The sequence below is a fragment of the Crocuta crocuta genome, unplaced genomic scaffold, assembly GCF_008692635.1.
Source record: "Crocuta crocuta isolate KB4526 unplaced genomic scaffold, BGI_CrCroc_1.0 scaffold45, whole genome shotgun sequence".
NCBI classification, from domain to species: Eukaryota; Metazoa; Chordata; class Mammalia; order Carnivora; family Hyaenidae; genus Crocuta; species Crocuta crocuta.
Window position 1 is genome coordinate 2,473,993 of NW_027530544.1, and position 26,711 is coordinate 2,500,703.

Sequence of the window (26,711 nt, forward strand, 5' to 3'; positions counted from 1 at the left end):
AGAATACAAACCTTCTGTTAATATAGGTGTTTTGTGCCAACACTTTTATATCTCCATTCCACACATTTCTGGTTTTGTTTGTTTGCCTAATTGTTTATTAGTGTGTACCAGTTGTACAAGAAAATTGACCTTGGATGGCGCATGGTTTCAGTCATTCTGAAGCGCGATCATCTCTGTATCTTCCTTTAAAATTGCCAAAACTGTGCTTTTACTCCAGCCGAACCCTGGGGTTTTGGGTAAAGTCATTGACCTTGATTAAACCATCAGGACCAATTCTGTTTGGGGAAAAATATATATCTGGGGTTAGTTCGTTTAACAATCCATCTTAAGAAAGACAAGATATTAATTCTCTCACTCCAAATGAATTCTGCTGTGGCTCCTGCCCTTATTGCCCTCTTTTTCTCTGACCTCTTGCCATCCTTCTCCTCCTCCTCCACTGCTACCCTGACTTGTCAAACCTGAGCTTGAGCCAGAGTCATCTGGGGGGCTTGCTAAGACACAGATGCCTGGGCCCTGCCCCTGAGTTTGTGACGGGGTATTTTCAGGCAGCAGCCTGAGAAGAAGCATTTCCAACGCTTCACCAGAATCACTGTCCTATGCCATTCTTCCCTGCCTTTCCCCTTTGCTTTCAGGTCCTTATTTCTTGTTCTTTACATTTCTCTGTTCGAGGGCAGTGTAATGTAGTAACTTCACTACATTATCTTCACTACATATATCTCCGCCTGCTGTGTTTGCTTTATTTTGTATTCTTTCCCCTCCGATGTGGAACAGTTTACTTACACTTCCTGTTCAATGTAGTTCAGCATTCGGCTGACATGTGAGGCAGAGATCTCCCCATCCACTTCGGCAATATATGTGTAGAGAAACTGGAAGGTGCTAAATGGGATCCGAGGAGGCCCACTGTCATGGTCAGATGATAACACTTCGCACACTATCTTGAGAGTTTTGGCAATGGTCTATAAAGCCATAAGATAAAATGAGGAAGAAAGTCACTATTCCAAACGAAATTAAATTCCTAAGATCAGTTTAGAAACCAGAAAGAAAACAAAAATATTGCTCTCATAAAATGAAATGGGAATGATGTAATACTCTGAAAAGCTTGAAATGTTTTACCCCCAAATGTCATTTAATTCGATCTAAAAACTATTGATGTTCTGGGTGTCTTTTTTTCCTTTCCCTTCTTTGTTGGAGGGATACTCTCAAGGAAAGGTTATAAGCTGCTCGATACTTTATGATATTTATTACTTTAATCAGAATACGGTCACAATTTTTATGTTGTAAAAAATTAAAATTCTTTCTTATTCTTATTGCTCTCCAATGTTACCTCTACAGAGCTATGGTAATTAGTCTAGTTTATATACTCCAGCGGTCCGTGGAAGAATGCCCAGTAGGGGCAAGGAGGGAGGAAAAGGTGAGTGCCTGGGAAGATAGGAGTCCCAGATATAGGAAAAGTGACCCTGAACATTAAAACCCCTTCTTTTAAAACATGTAGACCCATCTAATCAGAACACCCACTCTTTTTTAAGAGAGAGTGAGAATGTGTGTGCACACACAAGCAGGGTAGGGACAGAGGGAGAGGAAGGACAAGAATCCCAAGCAGGCTCCACACTCAGCACGATGCCTGACACAGGGCTCGATCCCACAACCCTGGGGTCATGACCCGAGCTATAATCAAGAGTCAGGCACTTAGCTGACTGAGCCACCCAGGTGCCCCCAAACACCTAGTATTTTATATGACATAACAATCATCCTGTTGTTGCTGGGGAAAAATTAAGTAGATGATGGATTTCAGAAGGTTTATGGTATAGAAGCAAACACTCCTTACAATGAAACTTGAAGATTTTTAAAAATCATGTTCAGAACTGAGGTTTTTTACTCACCTGTGTCTTTAAATAAACCTACTCTTTATATAAATTTCACAAGTGAAAAAGTTGGAAAATTATGGGGTAAAGGAAAGAAGCGATTCAAAGAAAGGATTGTTTAGTTCTGAATTAGCGAACATAGGTCAGCACATATATCTTGGTGGTTTATCCAAACAGATGACGTGCAGATTATCCTTAAACACCTTTTAAGGGAGTTTGTGGATCAGTGAAAAATGAGTCCGGAGTGCTGAACTGGGTATGCCTGGGTGAAGCAAAAGGCAGCTGTAACTATCTCCCCAAAGGCTGCCCAGCACTGTTCTTCCTTTGCAATTGCTGTTAGCTGTTCTGTTCCATTCCTCCCAATGATATAATGGAAGCCTCTCTAATGCTTCTTTAACTGGTGTGTGTTACCGAAGGGTGTAAGTGGGTATGTTAGAAGGTAAATAAGGATGCTGAATAAACTTGGCCATCTTCCTAAAAGGGACAGTTTTACTTGATGACAAGTGATTTAAACTTTTTTGCATTAATTATTAATTTTGATTGATTTAATATTTACATTTTGTTTCTCTGCATTTATAAACATTGATATTTTATGAAATAGAATCATCATACACCGAATTTTAGAATGATAAACCACATTATGTCAAAGAAATGTTGGGTTTGCAGACCTCAGGAGTCCTCACCTGGAAACCCTGTGAAGCGCTGTATTTGGCCGAGTGCCAGGCACTTCCAGGAAGGAGGCTGAGAGGCAGGCAGACAAAAGGCTGGGTAAGAGGCTGTCAGTGAGATGGAGGGGCATGTGTGTGACATAAGGTCAGCAGGACACGGTCTTGAGGTAGATGCGCAAGCATGTGTGCAACGAACTCCATGCTCTCCATTCAGAGCTCATTCTCTCTCCCTCTTAAAACAATCCTTTATTGCCTTTGTTCTGCTGTTCTCTTTCTGCAGGCTCATCCAGGTGGGGATGCTGTTAAGGGCTGAACTGTGTTCACCCAAAATTCATATGTTGAAGCCCTAACCCCAGGACCTCAGAATGTGACTATATTTGGAGATAGGGCCTTTGAAGAGGTGATTAAGTGAAAATTAAGTCATTAGAGCGGGTCCTACCCCAATAGTACTGTTGTCCTTATAAGAAGGGATTAGGACACAAAGACATCAGACATGCATACCCAGAGGGACAGCTGTGTGAAGAAACAGGGAGGCAAGGGCCATTTACAAGCCAAGGGGAGTGGCCTCAGACACCTTGATCTCAGACCTCTAGCCTCCAGGGCTGTGAGACAATAAATTCCTGGTGTTTAAGCCCAGTCCCTGGTATGAGGTACTTTGTTGTGGCAGCTCTACAAGCTAATGCAGGTGCTTTCTACTCTAACCAGCATATTTTTCTGATCACTCAAACACAAACCTTTAAGTTCTATGTCCTTATAAGGTTTATTACATGGATGAATGGGTAAAGAATTCTCTGGACAAGGGGTACCTGGGTGGCTCAGTCAGTTAAGTGTCTGACTTCGGCTCAGGTCATGATCTCACAGTCCGTGGGTTCTGGGTCTCCCTCTCTCTGCCCCTCCCCTGCTCGCTCTCTGTCTCTGTCTCTCAAAATAAAATAAAGACATTTAAAAATTTTTTTAAAAATAAAGAATTCTCTGGACAAGAGCTTTTTGGAAAACTTAAATAAATCTAACATAAACAAGGATCTGCATTCTGTTGCACAAGAGTTTTTGGTCAGGTGGGGATCTACTTCATAAAAAGAGAGCTTTTAAGCATCTTCTCAGACTCATTTTCAAACCCAGAGGTGAAACACTCAGAAAGTGAATCATTTGCTAACAAAATATGTCCTTTCTTCCAATGAACACAATTACACAATCTTCCTTTTCTATAATCAGTCCCAGTAGAACAGGAGGTAATATATGCTAGTCTGACAGAGGGAGTGCGGAGAGAGAAGAGGAATACAAGTCTGTGTGCCACAGTCTTTTGAATCATGAGTGTAGACCCAGAGAGCTCAAGAAAGTACCTGCTATCTAAAATTCCTGCCAATTCCATGTGTAGCAACATGGATGGGACTTGAGGGTGTTATGCTGAGCGAAATAAGTCAAGCAGAGAAGGACAGATACCATATGTTTGCACGTATAGGTGGATTAGGAGGAAGCTAACAGAGAACCATGAGGGAGAAGAAGGGGAAAAATAGTGGGGGAAAGGGAGGGAGGCAAACCATGAGAGACTCTTGAATGCCGAGAACAAACTGAGGGCAGATGGGGTGGAGGGGAGGGGAGGGAGGTGATGGGCATGGAGGAGGGCACTTGTGAGGATGAGCACTGGGTGTTATATGGAAACCAACTCAACAATAAACTATTAAAATAAAAATAAAAATAAAATGCCTGCCAATTGACTGTAGGGAGGAAGTGGTTTTTCTAAACGGCACCGAGGTCATGGCTGGCTGGTGAATTGACAAAGGAAGGAGGAAATTCCTGGGTTTGCCTCTAAGGCTTTGTGACTTAACTAGAATCCAAAGCCTCCACCAGATGGATGGCTCATACCTCCACTTTTAAGTTCCTAGCTATAGTCCAGCATGAAAAAATGGGTAAAATAGGCCTATTCCTGGATTAACAGGGCACCTTTTTATTTACAGATTAGCCCTTTAGGCTGACTTCACCTCTAGGTGTTCTATGATCTTGGGATGAGGAGAGGCACAGTCAGATACCTCAGCACCTCTCAGTATTGAAGGAACCCCTGTTATCCAAAACCAGGCCTGAGGGTATCTCAGTGGAAGCAGAGAAGGGGGAATAGAACCACAGAACATTAGAGATGAAAGAACTTCATGGAACATCTAATTCAAGCTCCTCATTTTAGAAGGAGGTAGAAAGATACAATTCATCTCATGATTTCCCCTCCCCAGTTTGGGAGGCAGACATAGGAAAGTAAACCTAAGCAGCTACACTGAAAGCTAAGCAGAGGGAGCAATGGAATTTAGCTTTCCATACTTACTCTTGGTTACTGTGAGGTATGTGGACAAGGAAAGGACTCACACACCTCATAAGGTGGTGAGGGGCTATGAAGTAGACCACTGGAGCCAGGGAGCAGATAGAGCAACGTGAAAGTGGCTCAGAGAGGCCCTCAGCACCAGCGAGAATGGCAGTGGGCCCAGAGGGGAGGGGCACTGTGCTGTGAGAGAGAAGAGGCTGAGGACTCAGGCTGCAAGCAGCCAGGACCACAGAAACAGTATTTATTCCCATGAATTTCCAAGGACCAAGGGATGTGAGAACCCCTTTCTTTAGTGGTTTGCAGTTCTGAAGTCAACCTTTCCCTATTACACACTCCGCTGTCATCTTAAAGAGTGAAGTAGTGTGGAGAAATCTGAGAGACTGGGCATTTACCTCAAAGCTGTTTCAGTTACTGCATCAGACTAAAACTTCTGCATTGGGTCGAGTCTACTTATTTTCTTACTCAATCCTTTGTGGGTAGGGTACATCAGGAAGATCAGAATTAACTATAGTCTCTGGGTGGCTCAGTCAGTTAAGCAGCCAACTCTTGATTTTAGCCTAGGTCATGATCTCTTGGTTCATGAGATGGAGTCCTGCATGAGACTGCGGTGACAGTATGGGGCCTGCTTGGGATTCTCTCTCTGCCCCTCCCCCTGCTCTCTCTCTCTCTCTCTCTCTCAAAATAAATAAATAAACATTAAAAAAAGAATGAACAGATAAAGTATGTTCCCCTCTCCCCACCCCAAACATTTCTGCATGTACTGCGAATACATTTGTGACCCTATGAGAATTTACTAAAATGTGTCCATTTTTAATGTTCTCTTCTGGATTTCCCCCAATCTTTGGGGGCTAATTCCAAAGAAGTGTGATTGTGATGACAGGCAGAACATCTACTCTGGCTGCATTTTCCTCTCCTCTTTGGAGGAGAGCAATTTATTTATTATATAATGTAATTATATAGGAGAATAAGACCAAAAAAACCACGAATGGCCTCTCCTCGCCTTGTCTCTAAAGAACTGATTATAATGAAAGTTGCAGGGGAAACCCATGGGAGAAGTTGAAACTTTTCTCAGAAACGAAAGTGTCAGATACATATCCCAAACATATTCAAGAACAAAGAATAAGATGGTGTTTAGATTTGTTGACTGATTCGAACTACCTCTGTGTACTATTTGGCTTTGGCAGAGGCAATAATTTTATCAATAACATTCAATCTTGCATGTATTCCAGGGATTATTAAAAACTGTTTCTGATTAATTTTTTTTAATTTTTAAACATTTATTCATTCTTGAGAGACAGAGTGTGAGTGGGGGAGGGGCAGAGAGAGACACACACACACACAGAATCTGAAGCAGGCTCCAGGTTCTGAGCTGTTAGCACAGAGCCCGACGCAGGGCTCAAACTCACAAAGTGTGAGATCATGACCTGAGCCAAAGTCAGATGCTTAACTGACCAAGCCACCCAGGCATCCCCTGATTCATTTTCATTTAAGCTATTATAACAGTGTTTAACAAGAGTGAGTCCATATGTAAGATGATACCTAAATATATATATACATCTGTATATATGTGAGCCATATATATATATGAACCATATATATGGTGCAGTATACTGGGTGCAGTATCTTTTTCTTTAAAACAGAAACATTGCTTTTCTGATTGTAAATCAAGTCAAATTTGGAAGAGGCATGAATTTGTATGAGCATTCTGCATCCATGATGATGTCATGACTATAGATCTGGAAATAGCTTCATATCTCCTTTCCTGCTCTCTCATCTTTGATTTTTATATACAGTTACGCTTATCAAATAGTAGTTTTTTTATAAGGCTGTACCTCTTTTTAAAAGGATCTATTGGTATATCTTCTAGGTATCTGGAACCCGAGTAGAAGCAAATCTACAGCTGGCTCTTGGTTATCTTTAGGATATGAGTGGAGTGGTGATGGAAATAAATCCAAGTGCAATGACTGAAATTCATAAATAATTCCAAAAGCCACATTCTAGTAACCTCTCCCCAGGGTCTGATGACAGTTTTCCCCTCTCTCCTCCTTGCCCCTGCTTCTGGCTGATGAGTAGAGGCAAGACTTAACTCAGAGAGGAGAAATAGACAAGAGAGGCATGCTCTTCCTCAGCCCAGGAGACGGACCTTGTGTGCAGAGGCCCTGCTCTTCCAGGCCCAGACAGAGCCTTTCGCATAAGGAACAAAAGGCAGTAAAGCTCACTTACAACTCCAAGAGAACTGCAAGCAAGAGCTAAAAACTTCAGCCACTCAATCTCCTCCGTGAAGCGACCCACGTTCATTACACTGTTAAACAGATCTGTTGGGAGACTCAGCACTTTCCACATCTGGGCCAGCTCATCTGCATGGATTATCAGTCTGCCAGCAACCTGCAGGCCAGGGCACGGACACAAGACAGAGAGTGAGGGACAAGATGAGAGGATGCCCCGAGGGACAATGGGTAGCAATGCCCGTGTTCTCCCAGCACACAACAAAGGGTTTGGTAGTGGGTGGTGGTCAGGGGAGAACTCAGGCAGTTCTCTGTGCAGGGTAGAGAAATGTTCAGTGTAGTGGAAAGCATGCTGAGGCATAATTCAATCATTTTAACTCTAGATGTGAAAATCATAGGGAAATAATACACTCATATTACATTTTCATTTTTTCTGATGCTTTTATTGTTGCTGTTTTATCCCTAGTTTGTCCCTATAAGGCAGATAGGACAGGCTGAAAATGAAACCAAGGGGCAGAGGACTTGTCTGAGACCACTGCTCAGCAGTGAAATAAAACCTAGATGTTAAGTCTCTTGCTCCTAGGTTCTATGGACTTCTTTGCACTAGACTTCACATGCAACACGCATGCTTTCCCAATAACATGGGGTCTGGGTCTGGATGCCTAATATTACTTGGTCTCAGGTATGTCAGATCTCTGCCACATCTGTTGCATAAGGCACTTGGTGGTAAAGAGGAGGAAGGGAACAAATGGCCAGTTGTTGGCCAACGATGTAATACGGCTACAGAGGCCCCAATGAAGCACTACTGCACCTTCCCTGGCCCTCTGATTCTAGTGAAATGCTAAGCCTCTGGGAGAAAGATAGCTGGCTGTCAGTCCTGAATCACCACAATCCTCTGTCCTGGGTTTTAAAGCAGAGCTTGGTGGTGCTAAACGTTATTTCCTGGGTACCAGCCAAGCTGCAGCTTTGTCAAGTCAGACCTTCCTCATCCATTCACCGGGAAGTTCCCAGAATTATGAGGCTGTGAAGAAAGCCAGGGCTTTCCCCTTTCTGTCTTCCTCTGTGGTGAAGGGATCAGTATTGAATCGAGCCCCTGGACATTCTGACAGCTTCGGGAAACCTGGGATGACTCCACTGATAACTCAGGTTTGAGTCTATTTCATTATCAATCCTATTTCTCCAAGAGAAGATTTACTTCCAAGGCATTATTTAGTGAATGTTATGATGCTGAATGGCCAGCTGACTGGACAGAGGACGGTGAGCTTTCGTTTGCACCCACCTGGGGTCAGCATGCCCACCCTTCCCCCTTGATGCTGTGGTGCAGCCCTTACCCGAGAATGCAAGATCTTTAACAGCTCAGGTGTAAGCTCTGCCCAATTAGACAAAGCCACTCGCTCAGACCGCTCTCTCACTGGAGGGATCTCTCCACGAGACATAGCCCCAAAATAGCTACAAGAAAAAAAAGTTAGGTGGGTGGGGAGGACATCCTATACGCCAGTGGCCTCTGGCTGCTTTGAGAATCCCCTCCTCCTTTTCTTGAGAGAAGGGGGTGGAGAAAGAACATTTGTTAGGGGCTTCTATACACCAGACACTTTGTTTTGTTCATTAATGTACAGGAAAAGCCTGAATGTGTTACTTTCCATTCAAGGTATGAAGAACACTTAGGGAGTAAAAAGGTTTGTTTCTCTCTAAGGATGAGGAATAATCAGTAAAAATTTTGGTATGGAATTCCCGGAAGCATATTGAGCCTGGGTTTTTTTCCCCAGTCATCCCTCCTAAGTGTTTTGCATACACACATGTGTGTGCACACACACATATACATACACACACACATATATAATAAGAGATATATGTGTGTTCTATGTTATAGAACATATTGTATATGTGATATATAATACATATGCATATAATGTAATATAATATGTAACAGTAATTTGTTTCTCCTATATATAATATATATATTTTATATTATTATAGTACATTTATATTATTATAGTACATATAATTATATATGTAATATATTATATAATATAATTATATAATATGTACATACCCATATGTACAATGTACATAGACTATATGTATTATACACTATATGTATGTATATATACACTAATGTATGTATTATACACTATATGTATGTGTATATATATATATATATGAGAGAGAGAAAAAGATCACTGTTATTTTAAATCCCCCTCTTTCTATGGAAGAAGAATCCTAGTACCTAGAGGACTGTCTTTCAAACATAAAATCTTTATTTTTAGTAAAATGGCTATTGACATACTTAAAGTTGATATTAGGTAGTGGGTAGGGATATGTGATCTTGGAAAAAAGTTGGAAGAGCACTGAAGTGACTTGTACAAGAAAGAGGAGGAGACGAAGCTGCTCTAGGAGTGAGCCAGGAAAGGTTTCCAGCTGGAGGTGGTGAGGCTTGGGCTTTCAGGGGAAAGGGAGAAAAGGGCACTAAGGGAGGCTCAGGTGAGAAGACAAGCCGCAGAAGGGCCGAGACCATCTTATGTGGGATGTGTGAAGTAAAACTGTTCTCTACCTTCCCTCAAAAATTTCAATAAAATCTGCCTGGTCATAGAAGTTTTGTGGAGTAGACTTTGTTTTGGTGCAATGTGAAAAAAATGCTGAGTCCTGTTTCAAAATTGGCTTAAGCTAAAAAGGGCTGCCTGCAGCAGGGCAGGGACATAAGCACTTGACACATGGGTCACCAGTACTTGTCTGGAAGGGTCTGTCTCCTTCAAAGCCTTATTTTTAACTATCCCTGGATCACATGCCTCTGCCTGTCTCTGCTTTAGTTTTCATGAATAAATATTTTTGCTATTTTTTTTCCAGATCCAGATAGTTCAAAAGAAGGCAGAGGGCATTTTGTAGAAGCCCATTTTAGGGTCAGGCCATACAGTGATGGGGATGAACTATTGCCTGTCCCTATGCCACAGATCAATGCAGAGCTAAAACTACAAGGACTAAACCAATACCTTCCACGTACCCCTCGGAAGTCAGCAGCAGAGAGGGCAGAAGAAATGCTGTCTGGAGACCTGTTACAGTGCGTGTGAGCAATTTCCATGGACAGATCAGTGTTGGGGTAGGTGTGGCTTCACAGTGACAACAGGAGTGGACTATAGAAACTTGGGTGGCATAAATGGGAGAGGCAGAAACATGGCATCTCATTTGACAGAAGTGACTGTGCAGATACAGTGACACTTGGCGGAAATGTCTTTAGACTTTCTAGCCAAGTTATGTGGAGAATGTGGAAATGAAGCTGTAGTCACGGATTTAGTACCCTGTGGGTTATTTAGCTTCATTTGCAATGAACAATTGCAGGGTTATTCACCTATATGACCAATTTGTGTGGTCACACATACCACGAGACAAGTTTACAGCCTGCTGGTGTCTGGGAGGTGATTTCTTCACTGAGAGCACGTATGTGGGGAAATTCTTGCACAAAATTAAGACATATTTTGTCTTGGAAATACTTTGTGAGGTTTCTAAAGTGCCATGGGTTTGTAAGTCACACAAAACCATCTGATAAGTGCTTTTCAGGTCTGAATTGATGGAGAGTGCTCTCAGGTCCCGCTCTCCTTTTTCATTGCAGTTAAACTACAAACCGATTCTTCACGGATATTTAAAAAATTTATAGCACACGATACAAAATGGGAGCAAGCAGGCTACAACAGTGGAATGTTTTCTCCCATAAATGTCAGGGACAATCGCAAGAAATGTCATTTTCCTTGTTATAAAGCAGCAGCATAATAAAATGGGGTTTTAAACTATTGTATGGTATAAAACGAAGTCTGTCTGAGTCCGCCAAAATAAATTAGCCTTCTGATGCCAAAGTTCAGTCTGTGAGAGAATATATAAAATTTAGAATGGAAAACTAAACAGTGATCATAACTAGCAAAGCAACCCCATTATGTTCCTTTTTACGAGCACCACTGGCTTATTTTCCTTCCATCTGTGAAAGCTTCGTCCTGACCCAAACCAGCAGCGGGAGTGCACCGACCCGGAGGCTGTGAGGCTGCGCTCTGATGACACTGTGCGCCTTCTCGAAGGCGCCCACACCTTCTCCCCACCTGCTCAGCACACCTCATGGCCACCGGCGAGGCTCAACAAGCCTCTCTGGCCGCCCTGTTCCCACTGAAACGCTGCTGAGGAGGTCACCAGTAAGCAGTAAAACTAGCCTGAAAATGGTCCAGGAGGTCTGGACCCAACTCCCAACCCCGGCCTCAAGCCCCTGGCCCCCGAGCTGCGTGCGGGCATGTTGGTCTAAGAAGCAATTTCATAGCCGAGAGGCTTTCTGCGCAGAGCTGTTTGAAGCGGGGCCAGCGGCGCGCGATCGCGGCGCGGGCTCCTGGCCGCCAGCAGCCGCCGGAGGTCGCTGGCGAACGCGGGCACCTGAGCTACGGGCACAGGGTTTCCCGCCGGGCCCGCGCTCCTCGCGCCCTCGGCACCCCGTTCGGCCTCGTTTCTCCATAGTGCAGTGTGCAGTGTGGACGTCTTCATGTTGAGGGAACAGATTAGCTCCAAGAACACTAAAGAAAATAATTCCCCCGAAGACAAGCTACTGAACGTCTGGTTGGGACAGGAAGGGGGCGGGACGGCCGCGGAGGTAGGCGGTCAAGGCGGCGCAACCGCAGAGGTGAGGCAGCTGGGACCGAGCGCGCGCCGCCCAGCCTGCGGCCGCGGCGCCTGGCTCGCCGAGGCGCGCTGCTGCTCTCTAGTGGTGAGACCGGAGACCCGGCCCGGGACGAGACCCGGCCTGCAGGCGGGGCNGGCGTGTGCCTTCTTGCTGTGGGACCCTACTCCTGCTGTTCGCCCCAGGACCCTTGGCCGATTGCTCTGGAGTCCTTTTGTTCAGTCTGGGTCGCTTAGGGGAGGGCAACCCACCCCGGCCCGGTGCGTTTTATTTCTCTGCGGATTTTAAAGCATCCAAGCATTTCGAGAGCTGAACATCCCAAAGCTTCTGCTAACCAGTCCTGATTCCCGGGCTGCAGCCGCGACGCCCTCCTCAGTTTTCCGGACGACCACCCCTCCTCCACGCCCCACCTCCACCTCCTCCGGGAACCTGGGGCTGAGTGAGAAGGGGTACGTACTCAGCCGCCCACTGGATGAGATCCTGCGGCTGGGTCCGAATGGCGGCTTTGGTGAATTGCTTCAGCAATTCCGGCAGCTCCGGGGGGATGCATATTTGCTTATCTGTCTGAGGCATTGACTGGATGACCTAATGGCAGGAGAAAGATAAATAAATTGGGAATCTTTGAATCATAAAATGACAGGAATCCTGGACCGGAGGTCACCCAGCTTCTGTTTGAATTCTCCATACTGGGGAGTTCATTACCCCACAAGGTATATGCATTCAACTGCTACACAACTCCAAAGTTAGAAAATGGGTTACAAGTCGCTGCTTTGTGTTCTTGTAAGTAATTATGTCCTCTACATAAAAACCACACAATACTTCTTCATTTGAAACGTAGAGATCAGCAAGAAGTGAGCAAAAATATCCCCTAACGATGTCATCCCAAAATATTGGACATCTCCTTCCAGAATGTTTTCAATATAAATATATGTGTTTGTAGAAATAAAAAACGGGGCCATGTACAACAGCATATCATGAACATCTTCCATGTCACACACACACAACTCTTATGGCAGAATAAATTGTGGCAAAATTTATTCTGCGAATCCTCTATTATTTGATATTAGGTTATTTCCAAATAAAAATGAACATTAAACAGCCATCTTGTGAACATCTTTCCTTACATCCGCATATATTTATCTTTTCTAATTGTAAAAGAGAAAACTGTACATTTCATTCAAAAAGTTTCAGGACAAATTGAAACAAAACATAACTATCCATAGATGGTACACAAACAGCAGATTAAAAGGTTTTGTCTGCTGTTAGTAGTGAAAAAGACACAAGATAATCAAAAAGTGCCACATTGGGTGCCTGGCTGGCTCAGTTGGAGAAACTTGCCACTTATGACCTTGGGGCAGTGAGTTCACGCCCCATGTTGAGTGTAGAGATTACTTAAATAAAACTTTAAAAAAACAAAACATAAAGCTCCCCCCATCTTCAGAACACATACACGTTAGGCAAACCCCAGCCAACACCGTTCAGATTGCCTTCTGAACATGGAAGAAAGCGAGCGATATCCTAAAGGGCCAAATAAAATGAGTAAAGCAGAAACCAAACCGGTAAGCAAATGAAGAAGGTAAGATGCAAATGTAGGTGCCCCAAACTTGAAACTTGCAGACAAATGACCTGGCAAGTTGCAAACAAATCCAGTCTTAGGCCCACAAAAAGTGAACTGAACTGAAGGACTCTCTTACTCTCACCCCACAAACCTGAAACAAAGTTGCACACACCCTCAGCGTAAACAGTGGAAATATCTGCCGGCTGGCAGGGGGAAACTGAGAATGTGTCTCCATCATTGCTTCTTGTTGGTGGCAAGATCGTCTCCCACCAGTTTGTTGCCATTAACTAGGTCTTAGCTGTTGATTTATACCACTGACCTCATTGGGAAATCCCAAGACAAGAAACTAAAGTGGCCCCAGGTTAGTAGTACTCCATTATCATTCACCGTATGTTCTTTTATTTGGAAGAGTACAAAGATCTGATTAATTTTAGACTTTCTAAAAAGTCAAGTATGCATAGCAAAATTTCAAGAGTAATTACTATGAAAATAATATAAATACCAAACTTGTAGAAAGGAGAAAAGGAATTAAAAACAATAGCAACAAAACATCTTAATCAACCCACAAGAAGGCAAGAAAAGAGTAAGGAAAGCATAGGAAAAAATGGATAAACAGCGTGATAGAAAGGAATCCATATACAGTATACCCGTAATCACAACAAAAAGAAATGGTCTTAAGTGTGGCCATTAAATTACAGAAATTATCAGACCAGATTTTTCAAAAATCCAACTTGAGGCACATCTGAAAACACATAAGGACTCAGAACAACTGAAGGTGAACGGGCTATGGATAAATAGGCGAATAAAACCAAAAGAAAGATGATATAGACATGTTAATAACCGACAGGAAACTTAAAGGCAAAACGCATTATTAGGAATAAGGAGGGTCAGCTCAAAATGCTAAAAGCTTCAATTCATTGAGAAGATAGCATAGTTCCCAGTGAGCATGCTACAGATACCACCAGGGGTGAATGCTAGAGGGAAAGGAAATATATTGTTTAGGGTTACATGCATATTTCATAATATAGCCAGGGATGATAAACACAAATTCCAAATTTGAGTTTCCTCTATTGGGGGAGGAGAGGAATGTCATCTGGGAGATGCAACAGGGATACCACCACTATTAATGACGTTCTACATTTTAAGTTCAAAGGTATCTGTGTAGATTTTTGTTTCATTAGCTTTATGCCTGTGTTTACGTTAGGCATTTTACTTTCTATGTATGAAATATTTCATGATTTAAAAGTTACCATTACAAATTGTTTATTTCTGATAACTTTTCAATCCATTTTATCTAGCAAAGGGCAGTGTCTTATTTTGCTCATATTGTCTGAATATATATTATATATGTATATACACACACATATATATAAACATAAAATTGTGGTTAAGCACACAGAACAAAATTTACCATTGTAACCATTTTTGAGTGTGTGGTTCAGAGGCATTAAATTCATTCACATTGTTGCACAACCATCACCACCAGCCATCTCCAGGACTTTTTCATCTTCCTAAACTTAAATTCTGTACCCATTACACAATAATTCTCCACTTCCCCCTCCCCTTAACATCTGGCAACCACCATCCTGCTTTCTCTCTTTATGAATTTGAATACTCTAGGTACTTCACATAAGTAGAATCATACAATATTTGTTCTTTTGTATCTGACTTATTTCACTTAGCATAATGTCCTCAAGGCTCATCCATGTTGTAGAGTATTAACATTCCAGTGTGTGTGTTCAACCTGTTGTTGAACATTTGGGTTGTCTTTGTCTTTTGGCTATTGTGAATAATGCTGCTATGGACTGGGTAAACAAACACCTGTTCAAGTCCCTCCTTTCAATTTTTTTGGGTATATACCCAGAAGTGGGATTGCTGGATCAGATGGAAATTCTATTTTTTACTTTCTGAGGCAGTGCCATACTGTTCCTTCAAAGAAACTGTACCTTTTGCCTATTTGTATATATTTTGACAGGATATTTTAGTTGTGCAATTTTTTGATTTCTATTCCAAAGGTTAAAATGGTGTCATATAAATGAAAATATTGTCCAAATCTAATTAACCAGGCTTCTATGAGAACAGTGAGAATGATAACCCTTGGTCATTACAGAGCAAATTTAAGCAAAGCCTTTACCCCACTGCCTCTTCTAAGAACATTCTGAGATCTCTCTCCATTTTTGGCCAATCTCTAGTACGTTCTCCATACCTGCACTCTTTTCTGAATGCTTACTCCTTTTTTAACCTCTTGCAATTCTTTCTGCTCTCACCACCCCATTTTCCCCTTAAAAGTCATCAATTACATCTATTAACTTCTGGTCTGTGCCAGATACTATGTTAAGCATTCTATATACATTTTCTCACTTAATCCTCAAAATATCCCTATAAGGTAGATTATATTATCACTATTCCACAGATGATGAAACTAAGGAAAAATAAAACCTCTGAAATGACATGTAGCTCTTAAGTGACAGAAGCAGGATTTGAACACACAGCCTGAAGTAGGAGGTGCCTGTTAAACATGACTGTCCTTTCCTTCTTGAAGTTTCCCTTTGATGGCATATACCATTCTTGTTTTTTTCTTTTTCTCTGCACTCCTCCTCTGCCATTGTAACTTTTTTCCTCTTTCCTCACGATAAACGAGTTTGCAATCTTCCCAAAACACAAGTCTTCAGCATTCTGAGCTCCTGTCTTTCTGTCACTCTTCTTGGAAAGCTCACATCTTCTCATGGCTCCATCTTGTTTGTCCATCCCTGATCTCTCACCTGTGCTTATGTTGCTCACTTCCTACTGTCCCCAGGACATACCTCCATTAAAACTCACTCTCCATCTGCCAACTAAGTCCCCTTCCCAAGTTTGTTTCTGAACATCATGCCCCAATTTTCTCTTGGCCTCCAAGCCCTGGGGCCATCCATTCTCTTCACTCTGTTGACTCTCACTAAATCCCATTGATATTTCCTTTGAAATATGTCTCCAAACCATCCCTTCCTCTCTATTTCTACTCCTTTTATTCTGGCTCAGCCCCTCACCACCTACTGTGCAGCTTCTAACTGGTATCTCTGTCTCAGGTCATTCCCTGGTCTATTCTGTGTGTCCAGTGTGTCCACATCTATATTCTATGCTGCTGTTAATAAGAGAGCCCTGCTCGCTATATGGCAATCATATCCTGACTTTCAAGGTTCTCAGTGATTTATACACAATTTTAAACTAGAATTTTTCTGATACTGTTTACCAACACAAATTTCCAACATGTAGTCTACTCTGGCATATTTCCAAGATATTATATATGTGAAGCTTAGCACTTGTCCATCCATTGTTAATAGAAATCTATCTTGCTTTTCTATTTCCTGCAGTATTTTGCTAATTCTGGCTGGCTTACTTGAAGTGCTCTCTTCTTTTCCATCTGTTCAAACTCTACACACCCCTAAGTTTCATTTTGTGCCTAGTATGCCATAAGCCTTCCTAGAACACTAAAGAATCATCAAGTAATATTGTAATACACATTTTATCATTTCATCCCCCTCTACCTTCTACAGATCTCTATAGCTGAGCTTTCCACAAGTGGCCACACCAGAATGGGTTACAGTTATCTCCAGGAGAGATTGATGGTTGTAAACTTTTTATAGTGACACAAAATTTACAACCATTTTACAACCATTCACCTACTTATAACAGTTGAAATTATATGTGGATCCTGTTTGGCTCAGTCAGTAAACTTCCATATTCCAGTAATTATTGTCTTTGTGCTTCAGGTTTTATGCATAGCACCTGCCAGAGGTGACAACTATACAGAGTTTCCCCTTTTAACCATCATGTTAGAACCATCTCCATAAGTCTGATGAATATGCTTAATTATAATGTATGTATTATTAGTGATAATCATTTGTACATACATTTCAAATACTTAGTTCTAACTTTGATTTAATTTGCTCTTAATTTTCACATTTTTCCCAATAAAGAAGGCACATATGCTTCATCATTATCATCATCACTTACTCATTTTTTGAAATCGTGACTTGATTTGTATACTTATTTATTCTTGGATTTTGGTATAAAATATTCAAAATCTGATAATGAAATTTTATAATGACATGTGTTTATAGAAATAAAAAACAGTGTTTCTAAACAAATAATAATAGAAAATAATTGGTTTAGTTAAGGGGTTTGAAGCTTTTTAATATCTTATGAAAAATATTTTTCAAAATATTTAACTCCATTTACTTATAAGTAGTTGTTTATATCTTTAGAAATATAACACTTTGATTATTAAATAATAGCATTTTTAAAATTCCCACTTTACTGACCAAATGCTCATTTTTTAAAGATTTTGATTTATTTAAAAATACTTATATGAAAATGGACCTTATTTTCTTTGCAAATTGATATATTATGGTCAAAAGGCTTGTAGTCTCCTTAATACTTTAAATATATTATTTATTTTCCTACCATAAAGTATAATTTAAAATTAAGTAATACTCATTTTTATTAATATCTATTACTATTGTTGGGGTTTTTTTTAGAGAGAGAGAGAGCATAAGCAGGGGAGAGGAGGGGGGGAGAGAGAGAGACCCTTAAGCAGGCTCCACACAGTGCAGGGCCCAACATGTGAGTGGATCCCATGACCCTGGGATCATGATAAGGGCTGCAATCGAGAGTCTGATGTGCAAGCGACCCACTCAGGAGCCCTAATATCTATTATTTTTAGGATTATTTAACATTTAGATTTATTTTGCCCTGATAATTTTTTTCTTTGTCTTTCTAAGTATCTTATTTTCATGGAAAAGTTATCAAGTGAAGAAAATGGTGTCAGACAAATTTTGCCAGGGCCTTAACAGACAGTTTCCCTATCTGGGAAATGACCACATGTTTGGGACCAAACGAAGCCAAAGAAAGATTGTAAGTGCTATTCTGGAATAATACTATCAGAAGATGCATTGATGACATTCTATGCAAGACTGATGAGTCAAAGCGTTTCTTTGCAGAGTGGTGAATCTGCAGATGTTAAGTCACTGTTATTTAGTTAATAGCACTAGTTAGAATGCCTGGAGAGGAATGCTTGGAAGAATATTGTTTTGCCACAAAGTACCAAAACAAACTGCTCAGGAAGATGTATATGGAGTAGTAACTAAGTCCTTTAAAACAAATCAGATGTTCTAGATTATGGAAGCACAGCCGTTCCTGCACCGGTGGGAAATCTGTGATGACAAGAACGTGGGAAGGCTTTACACTGTATCTGCTCTTCATGTTCTCCGTGCCTGGGATGCAAGTAAGACATTGTTTTGTTCACAATGAGCTCTTGTCTGTAGTTCCCCTATAAATGTGAATTCCACATTAGAAGATGTTACTAATAAAATCCAAGCCGTCCGTTTTCAGCTTATGTGAAGAAACCGTCTGCTGTTTCCTACCAAGATACCTATCAAAGTAAAAGCTTTTTCTCTGGAGATTAGGAGCTAAACGAAAAACTAGGGGGAAAAAAGTCAATGATCTTTATTGCAGAGTTGTTGAAGAAAGATTATTGTCTTCAGAAAATTGGCTTGCTTGACATTTTTGAGCGCCAGAATGAATTTAATCAAAATCTCAAGGAATGTCTGAAAATAAGTATCCTAACAATGCTTGCAGATTGAAAGGAAATGTGAGGTTACGTGATACTGATATTCTAGCTTCAATCCTAAAGAGACTAGCAGCAAAACATCTGTTAAGTGTCACATTATTTGGAGATACATGATATGAAAAAGTTCAAGTGCATTAGAAATCTATTCACCTTATCACGAGAAGTTCAATGAAAGAAAGAAGAAATTAAATGATCTAGGTTCTGGTTAAGAGTGAGAAAGGCATTTCTGTCAGCTTCAGAAAAATCAATAAATACCCTTGCCTTCTACTATTTGCTAAGAGCCATATATGAGGCAAACTTTCCCACTGATGTTAACTATAAGAATTTGAAGAAAACATCATTAAAAGATATTTGTCAGGAACCTCATGTATTCATTTCAACACAAAGCTTGATATAAAGCAAACTCATGATGAGAAAGTGAGCTTGACTTCTCTATAAAGTTTTAAAATGTTTATCTGGGAGTTTTATTCAAATTAAAAGTTATATCTTTATTGTTACTTTGTATTTTACTTTTTTATTATAGTAATATGGTAAAAATATGCTGAATTTTTGTATAAGCTCCATAAAAGCCCCCCAGGACCCTACAGTTTACCTCAGTGTGGACATTCCATTTATTTCTTTGTGTGCTGTCACTTGAAAAGGGTTGAAGAAGTGCAAGTACTTCTGTTGAAAAACTTTTAAGTTTTCTTTCAACTTTTAAGTTTCAAAGTTTTAAGATTCTGTGTTACAGAAGAAATTCCAGTGGTTATTGAGACCGATTTCTAGTAAAAACTGAGATTTCTGTAACTTAAAAAGAATGTCCATTAGAAAACAAACTGTAAAAATAGTGGTTGTTAAAGGAAAAATTAGCTTCTAGTTTAAATTGCTCACCTAGAGTATGAGAAGCCAGCAAGAAAGTTTGAGACAAGTTAGCAAAATGGGTAGACTTCTTTTGATTGCAGTGAAATAGAATTCACAGAATATTCCATGGGCCAAAGACACCTGGGACTTTCTAAAGGAAACAGGAGCCAAGGGAAAGAAGTAGGAACATCTGGCTAATCACTGGCAGAAACTCCCTTACTGAGGAAGCATTCTAACTAAGGCAGTGTAACCTTACACTAGTTTTATAAATAGGAGCTGGGATTCCCTCATGGGAACTGAGGTTGCTTGCCGGGTTGTTAAAGGAGGGGTCTTTTTCAGATTTCTGACACTTATAAAACACCATAGCATGAGCAAATTTTAAGATGGCCATGTGATTCTAAGACTGAGATCAGCTGAATGCATTTGAAAGCAAAGAAAAGTTTTAATCTATTACTAATCCATTCTTATGTTATAAAGCAGTAACGGCATAATGATCTTTATAATATCAGCCAGTGCGGAACACTCCACCATGCCTCACCTCTACTCTCGAATTGCTTCACTCCTGCTTCTGCCTTGTTTGATTTGTTCCCCAACAATACAATTCTATTTCTTATTTAATTTCCAGTGAATGACTTTGCCCCCAAGGTTGCATTTCACCCAACTATTATCGTCCCTACTCTCAATACATGAAGTCATTTCCTACCTGAGTGAGATCAAGGATGTCGGAACGAATTCACACAGCCATCCTTTGCCTACCTCAATTTATCTAAAAACACATTTTCATGCTTCTTCGCATACCCAGTTTTCTTTTTTAACTATATGCCAAGAGTGTAAAAACTAAAATTTCTAGTCTGTTGTGCCATTCGTGTTTGACTAATAAAAGACTTGCCAGTTTCTCTTCCCCCCAGGATAGTTTCTCTGCAAGGGTCAAGCACAATCCTCAATCCACAGCCAGAGTCGGCAAATGGCTCCAGGGAAAAAAATGGCTTGTGACCTTCAGCTCACTTTGGAAGGGCTCCACACCCTCCTAGAATTTTAATCAATCTAGTAGTCCTCATTGCTTCTAAAGCTCTCTGCTGTCTTTACAATGTCTTAAAAAATGTTTTCTCTAGATTTTTTTAAGTTATTACAGTTGGAGTCTTGAGTTGCTGCACCTTTCTATATTCTAGCTGGAAGTCAGGCTGATTTTTTGTGGCTGCAACCAGAGCTGTACCCCAATACCTCCCAAATCTCTAGTTGTAGACTTGCAACCATGCTGCAGTCATACCTACCAGCTACCTACTGTAGAGTTCCCCCTTTCCCATAAAAGCACCCCCAAACAGACTTCTTTTACTCTCTCAATTGCCTTGTCTAATCATGGTAATTTTTAAAAATGTTTGTTTTGAGAGAGACAGACAGGAGCGAGAGAGAGAGAATGAGAATGAGAATGAGTGGGGGATGAGCAGAGAGAGGAGAGGACAGAGAACCCAAAGCAGGTTCTGTGCTGTCGGTGCAGAGCCCTAGATGAGGCTCTAACTCAAGAACTGTGAGATCATGACCTGACCTGACGCTTAACTGACTAAACCATCAAGGCGTCCCCATTATGGCCATTTTTGATTTATCCTTCTCTTTCACTCCCTACTTGAGTCCCTGATGAGTTTTAGAAAACTGTCAGGAACGGATATATTTAGAACTTTACATCCTGATGCCAAGGAATTTACTTTCTTCTCANGATCTGAAACAAAAATCTGGTGCTACATCACTGCTCTTTCCACACTATACTGCCTCCCTCTCTCTAAATAATGCACTTACACTTTATGGATTTTCTTTAGGACAAACCTAGTCTATTTCAAATATTATGTCCTGCTGTCCCCCTACATCACTGAAATATCCCATATATTCCCATTTGTATCATGAAAAGTACATTTTTAGAATGCTGAAGTGGAACAAAAATTACTTATCAGAGTACACCCTAATTTTTTTGTCCTGGCAGTATGGTAATTGTCTAGCTACATTCCATCCAGTTGCATAGAATGAAAGGATACTGGCAGAAGAAAGGCCTAAGAGCAGTCATTGCTCATTCATGATCTCATTTAATCTTTACAACACCCCATCGGTAGATAGGTTCTAATATTATAATCATTTTACCAATGCCAGGAAACTCAGGCTTAGTTTTCCCACATAAAATGTCTTAACCACTCATATTTATCATGTCACTTTCAAAAATCTTTAGTGGACCTTCATTTCTTTTCTTGTCAGAATGGTGCCCTGTCTGACTTCCAAGTTCTCCACAATTCAACTTATTCATATTAATCAGCTTTGCCTCTCCAACTTTATTTCACAGAAATCTGGATCTTTTTCTATCCTGGGCTTGATCCATGGTCAAGCCAATTTAGCATTTGGATGCCAACAGCAATATTGCTAAGAGCTGTCCTATCTGACCTTGTCCTTTTTTTGAGCAGTAGGTTTTGGCTTTGTTATAGCAAATTTATCAAAATTGCTTATATATAATGCTAGTTGTGGAAGTTGGAGTTCCACATATTTATCATTTAACAAGTGAACAGGTATCTCTTTCAATTTATCTTAAAACAGCCATGATCATATTTCAAATCCCTCATGTTCATATCATGGTCCACAAGCCCAGGGACACACTTTACAGACTGCTACATTAACTGTGCTCCCTAAAGTTGTGTGACACATCTTCTAATTTGGGGATCGGTATACAAAACTGGGACCACCTTGACACTATCTTTCATAAGTTTATTAGCCTTCATTTTTTCAGAGTGAAGTGTCATAATAGCCCCAACGTCATATTCATCCTTTTCCTTGCCCTCCCTACCTCCCATTTCATTATAGCATTCCTATGATTCAGAAACTCAAAGTATGTGATGGCTCTGAGGGAATGCACCACAGTTTTCCATATAAAATAGGGCTCTAGTTTTTTTCCTGCTTCTTTTATCATTCATGATGATGTTCAACATTGCACTTGTCTTTTCCAACGCAAAAGCACTGTCCTTCATAGCAGGGTGAGGTATAATACCCATAGAGCAGAGAAAGCTCTAGTGAAGAGGCAATCTTGGCTATTAGACAGAAGACCAGGATTCTTGTCCTAGGCCTATATTTGATTGATGATGTGATATGGATTATGTGAGCAAATAATCTGATAAAATATTATGGAACAGGACTAGTGCTAAATACTGGGATACAGAAATAAATGCCCTCAGAGAGCTCATGGGGTAGTAGAAGAGATTGTTAGGAAAAGCTGATAAGTGTTAAAAGTCTGCACTAGATACAGGAAAACAGAGTCTCCTAGATAAGACATCTAACACTTGCAGGTAAGAGAAAGTCATCAGAAAATTCTTCTCAAAGAGTGATGGTATTTGAACAGAGACTTGGGGAAGCCTGGTTTGTTCATTGCTGTATTGTCAATTCCCACAATAGTGCCAGGTATAGAGTAGGTTCTCAATAAGCATCTATTTACTCTTGAGAGCAAGGAAGGTTTTTTTTGTTTTTGTTTTTTTAATGGCTAGAACACCTTAGACAAAGGTATGGGAGGATCAGAGAATGTGGTGAATTCAGGGAACTGTGAATAATTATGGAGGATTAGGGTGGGCAGAGGTGGAGTGGTTGGGTCTAGGTCTGGAACTATAGCCCAAGTCCAGAATATAAAAGGCCTGGTAAGCTGTGATAAGGCTTTAGAACTTTATCTTGAAGGCAATAGGGAGCCATTAGAGTATTTAAGCAATAGGCTCACACAATCAGATTTGGGTGTTAGCTTGATATGCTGTTTATATGTTTATTGCCTCTCAGCTCCAAATTCACCCTGCATTCCCTTCTCAGCAAAAATGGAACTAGGTTCTTTAAATATTTCTCCTTTGTCATCTGGCATATCAAACTTTGTTGGTAGAGTTTGACACTGGAGGGATACTGGAGGAGGAAAAGGCTCTCTTGCAGGATCCATATGCTCCACTTGCTAAGCATCAGGAGCATGCAGTTTCTCCAGTGATGCAATCCTTAGCGCACAGCTTCTCCAGCCTCTGGTTCCTGCAGTATGTGATCTCGTGCATGTCTGCCTGCCATACCACATGGCAGCTAGCAGGGCCCGATGGCCTTTCCCTGGCACTTCTCTTGGGAAGCTTTGTAGCAGAGTGCTGCCACTAGGTTTGGGCAGAGAACAATATTCACCCATGGTCATATTCTTTTCATAAATGGTTTCTTCGGCATCCTAGACTGTGGATTTTGCCTGCCTGGTACCTCAGCAATTTCTCTACCATTCAATGAGCCGTGGCCACACCCTCTTTGACAAGCACTTGGGAGGTTAGCTCTTTCTTGGGTGATCTATCTTGAGGGTAGTAGTTGCTCCTTATATTTGTGATTACCGTATACTTTAGAGCTCTCTTTACATCTTAACTAGCCAATCTTCCATTAGTCTAATCCCATTATAGTTAAAAACTCTTTATGTTGAACTCTGTGAAACTTGTATATGATTTCTTTCTCTTTCTTGGACTCTGAAACACATATTGAAGGATCAAGAGCTATGTAGATAGGCTGAAGGAAGTGGAGTGAACCAGGGAGCCTGGTTAAAAGAATATGGTGGCACATTTAGCAATAACTCTTGGGAACATCACTGCCTTTTAACAGTTGCAATGGAGAGGGATAAGAAAGGCAGGAGCTAAGGACTTGGTAACCAATGTAGGAGGAGGAGGAGAAGAGAGTACAGGGTGACTCCTCACTTTTCAAGCCTGGGTGACTGGGAAGATGGTGGTAGAAATGGAGAACACTGAAGGAGGGGTAGGTCACATCCTCCTCCCATGTTCCCTTTGATTCTCAAGAGTTCCATGTATTTTTAAGCCACAGAGACTTAGATTCATAGCCTCCTTAAGTTGAAGAGACACCAAAGCCCAACTTTTCTACTTTTGAGCAATATACACTATTTGTTCACATCAGATAAGTGAGGAAAGATCCATTCTATCTTAATGTTTCATGATTCTAATGTTTTATAAAGTTCTTTTCTACTCTTAAAGCTCTCCGTATGGTAGGCCTTCCTCAATTATTTAATTCCAGTCCCCACAACTCTAAAATTCAATAGTTTTCCTTTTTTTTCAGAAGCCTACATACCTCCCAGTTTGGAATGGCAGGTCAACACATATGTGCTAGGTGCTGAATAATATAGGTTTTATCAAATGTGGAATATAGATTTGTTTCTGGAATTGCTCATTTGGTTTTATTGGTGTGGGCAAAGCAGAGCTTCACAAAAGGCTAGTTTACATGAATGAAAGACTCCAGACACCAGAATCTCAGAGGCAGTTTCTATGAACAGCTCTTGGAACCAAGGACCAGGCAATCGTATACACTTGTTTGGGTTTGGAATAGAAGGTAGTGGGTTTTGGACATATGGTTCCCCTTGCTTGGAGTTAAATCCCCACGTTTTCACAGGTTCTCTGCACTCAAGTCAGTTCCATTGCACCTTCTCAGAGCATCACTTACCTGCCTGTCTCCTTGGCAGCACTTGTCTCAGCTCTAATTGCATTAGTTGTGTGTTTTTTAATGAACACCTGCTACTCTCACTAGACTGTACACTTGAGGGTAGGGACAGTTTCTACTCACTATAGGAACAGCCTAGCCTGGAATATAGTCAGTGATCAACAGACATTTGGAAAACAAATAATTGATAGCAGTTTTTCAAGTGCTACTCATGCCCACTAATTCTCATGCCAATCACCCCATAAGTATGAAAAAAAAAGTGGTTTAGTCAGTAAGGAACTCTGATTCAAGATTCCATTACGTTTTCAAATTACTGTAGTCTGTGTAAGAAATCGTAAAGTAGTAGCTCTAAGTACAAAATATACACAAAGTTTGGGTACAGAGCAGTAATCTCCCATGATTATATTCTCTTAAAGACCACAGCCCCCTCCTCTCGCTCTGTGAACAAAGAGGGATTCAGAATCCAGGTGAGTGCAAGGGCAGGACTCTTACCTCAGACCCAGGCAGCCCTGAGGGGGGCGGGGTAGGGGTAGGGGTTCGGGGCCCTTCCCTCCCTCTTCTTCCCTTGGGGGTTGCTACCTGAGGCTCGCTCTCAAACCGGCTGTCAGCTGTCGGGGACGAGGCGACACCTTGTGCCTGGCCTCAGGCGGAAGGAGGTGTAGGGACAGATGGAGTCCCACACACCCTTGGTGGGGCTGGGGAAAGCCGCAGAATCTGGGAGGGGAAAGGCGGTACCAGCTTTGGGCTCGAGGGACAGGAGAGGTGGGGCCGGACCAGGCTTTGTTAGCGCTTCGCCTTCGCGTGGCAACCCCGACGCCGCGCTGCGTTGCCTGGCAACCGCGGGGGAGGGGCCATGGAGTGACCTCCCAGAGCTGCCCTCCCACAACCCTCCTGCCTCTCTCCCGCGGCGCCCCGCCCCCGCGCCCGCCACCTTCCAGCGGAGTCTGGGTGGCGGAAATTCAGACCTTGCAGGGCTGGAAGAGTTGAGAACTGCTTAGGGTTAGCTTAGTGGTGGGAGGACCAGATGGCCTGGCTGTTCAAGATTAGGGCTGGGGGCGTTAGGAAACCTGGAGCAATGTGTAGCAGTTTACAGTGGGCTTTGTATATTAAAGAGCGGAAGTGGAGAAGCTTAAAATGATGTTTTCGATTGTAGAAAGTGGGCAGGTGAAGCCCTTGGGAATAATTGTAGCGAGCACTTCTTGCAGTGCTCTTTTTGTGTGCCGAAAGGATCTCCAAGTGCATGACACGGATTAATCCTTACAATCTCCCCACAAGGCACGTACTGTTATTATCTCCGTTTTCACAGGTGAGGAAACAGCACAGAGCGGTCAAGTAACTTGCCCAAGATCACAGCAAGTGATAGATTTAGGATTTGAACGGTGTTGCGTGGTTCCAGATTCCTCATTGTTAATCTCTATAATGCTAAGAGAGGGAGACAGTGTTAGTATGGATGTGAGCAGAGCTCGAGATGCCTGAGGCAACAGGGAAAGAAGAAAAATCTTCACCATGTAGCACGGCATTAAAGTCTCACAGT

General features: G+C 41.5%; 1 protein-coding gene across 2 annotated transcripts; it reads right to left on the reverse strand.

Moving 5' to 3' along the window:
• Window positions 1-72: 72 nt before the first annotated feature.
• ROPN1 (rhophilin associated tail protein 1) lies at window positions 73-25,984 on the reverse strand. 2 transcript variants are annotated; one of them, XM_077767738.1, is made up of 6 exons: window positions 25,757-25,984; window positions 12,166-12,293; window positions 8,395-8,512; window positions 7,062-7,223; window positions 781-956; window positions 73-275 (listed from the first exon to the last, which is right to left on the reverse strand). In XM_077767738.1, the coding sequence occupies exons 2-6, from the start codon at window positions 12,279-12,281 to the stop codon at window positions 209-211; spliced, it is 639 nt and encodes a 212-aa protein (XP_077623864.1). In that variant the 5' UTR covers window positions 12,282-12,293; window positions 25,757-25,984; the 3' UTR covers window positions 73-208. The 2 variants fall into 2 exon arrangements, with proteins under 2 accessions (XP_077623864.1, XP_077623865.1); XM_077767739.1 differs by lacking the exon at window positions 12,166-12,293.
• Window positions 25,985-26,711: the final 727 nt, after the last annotated feature.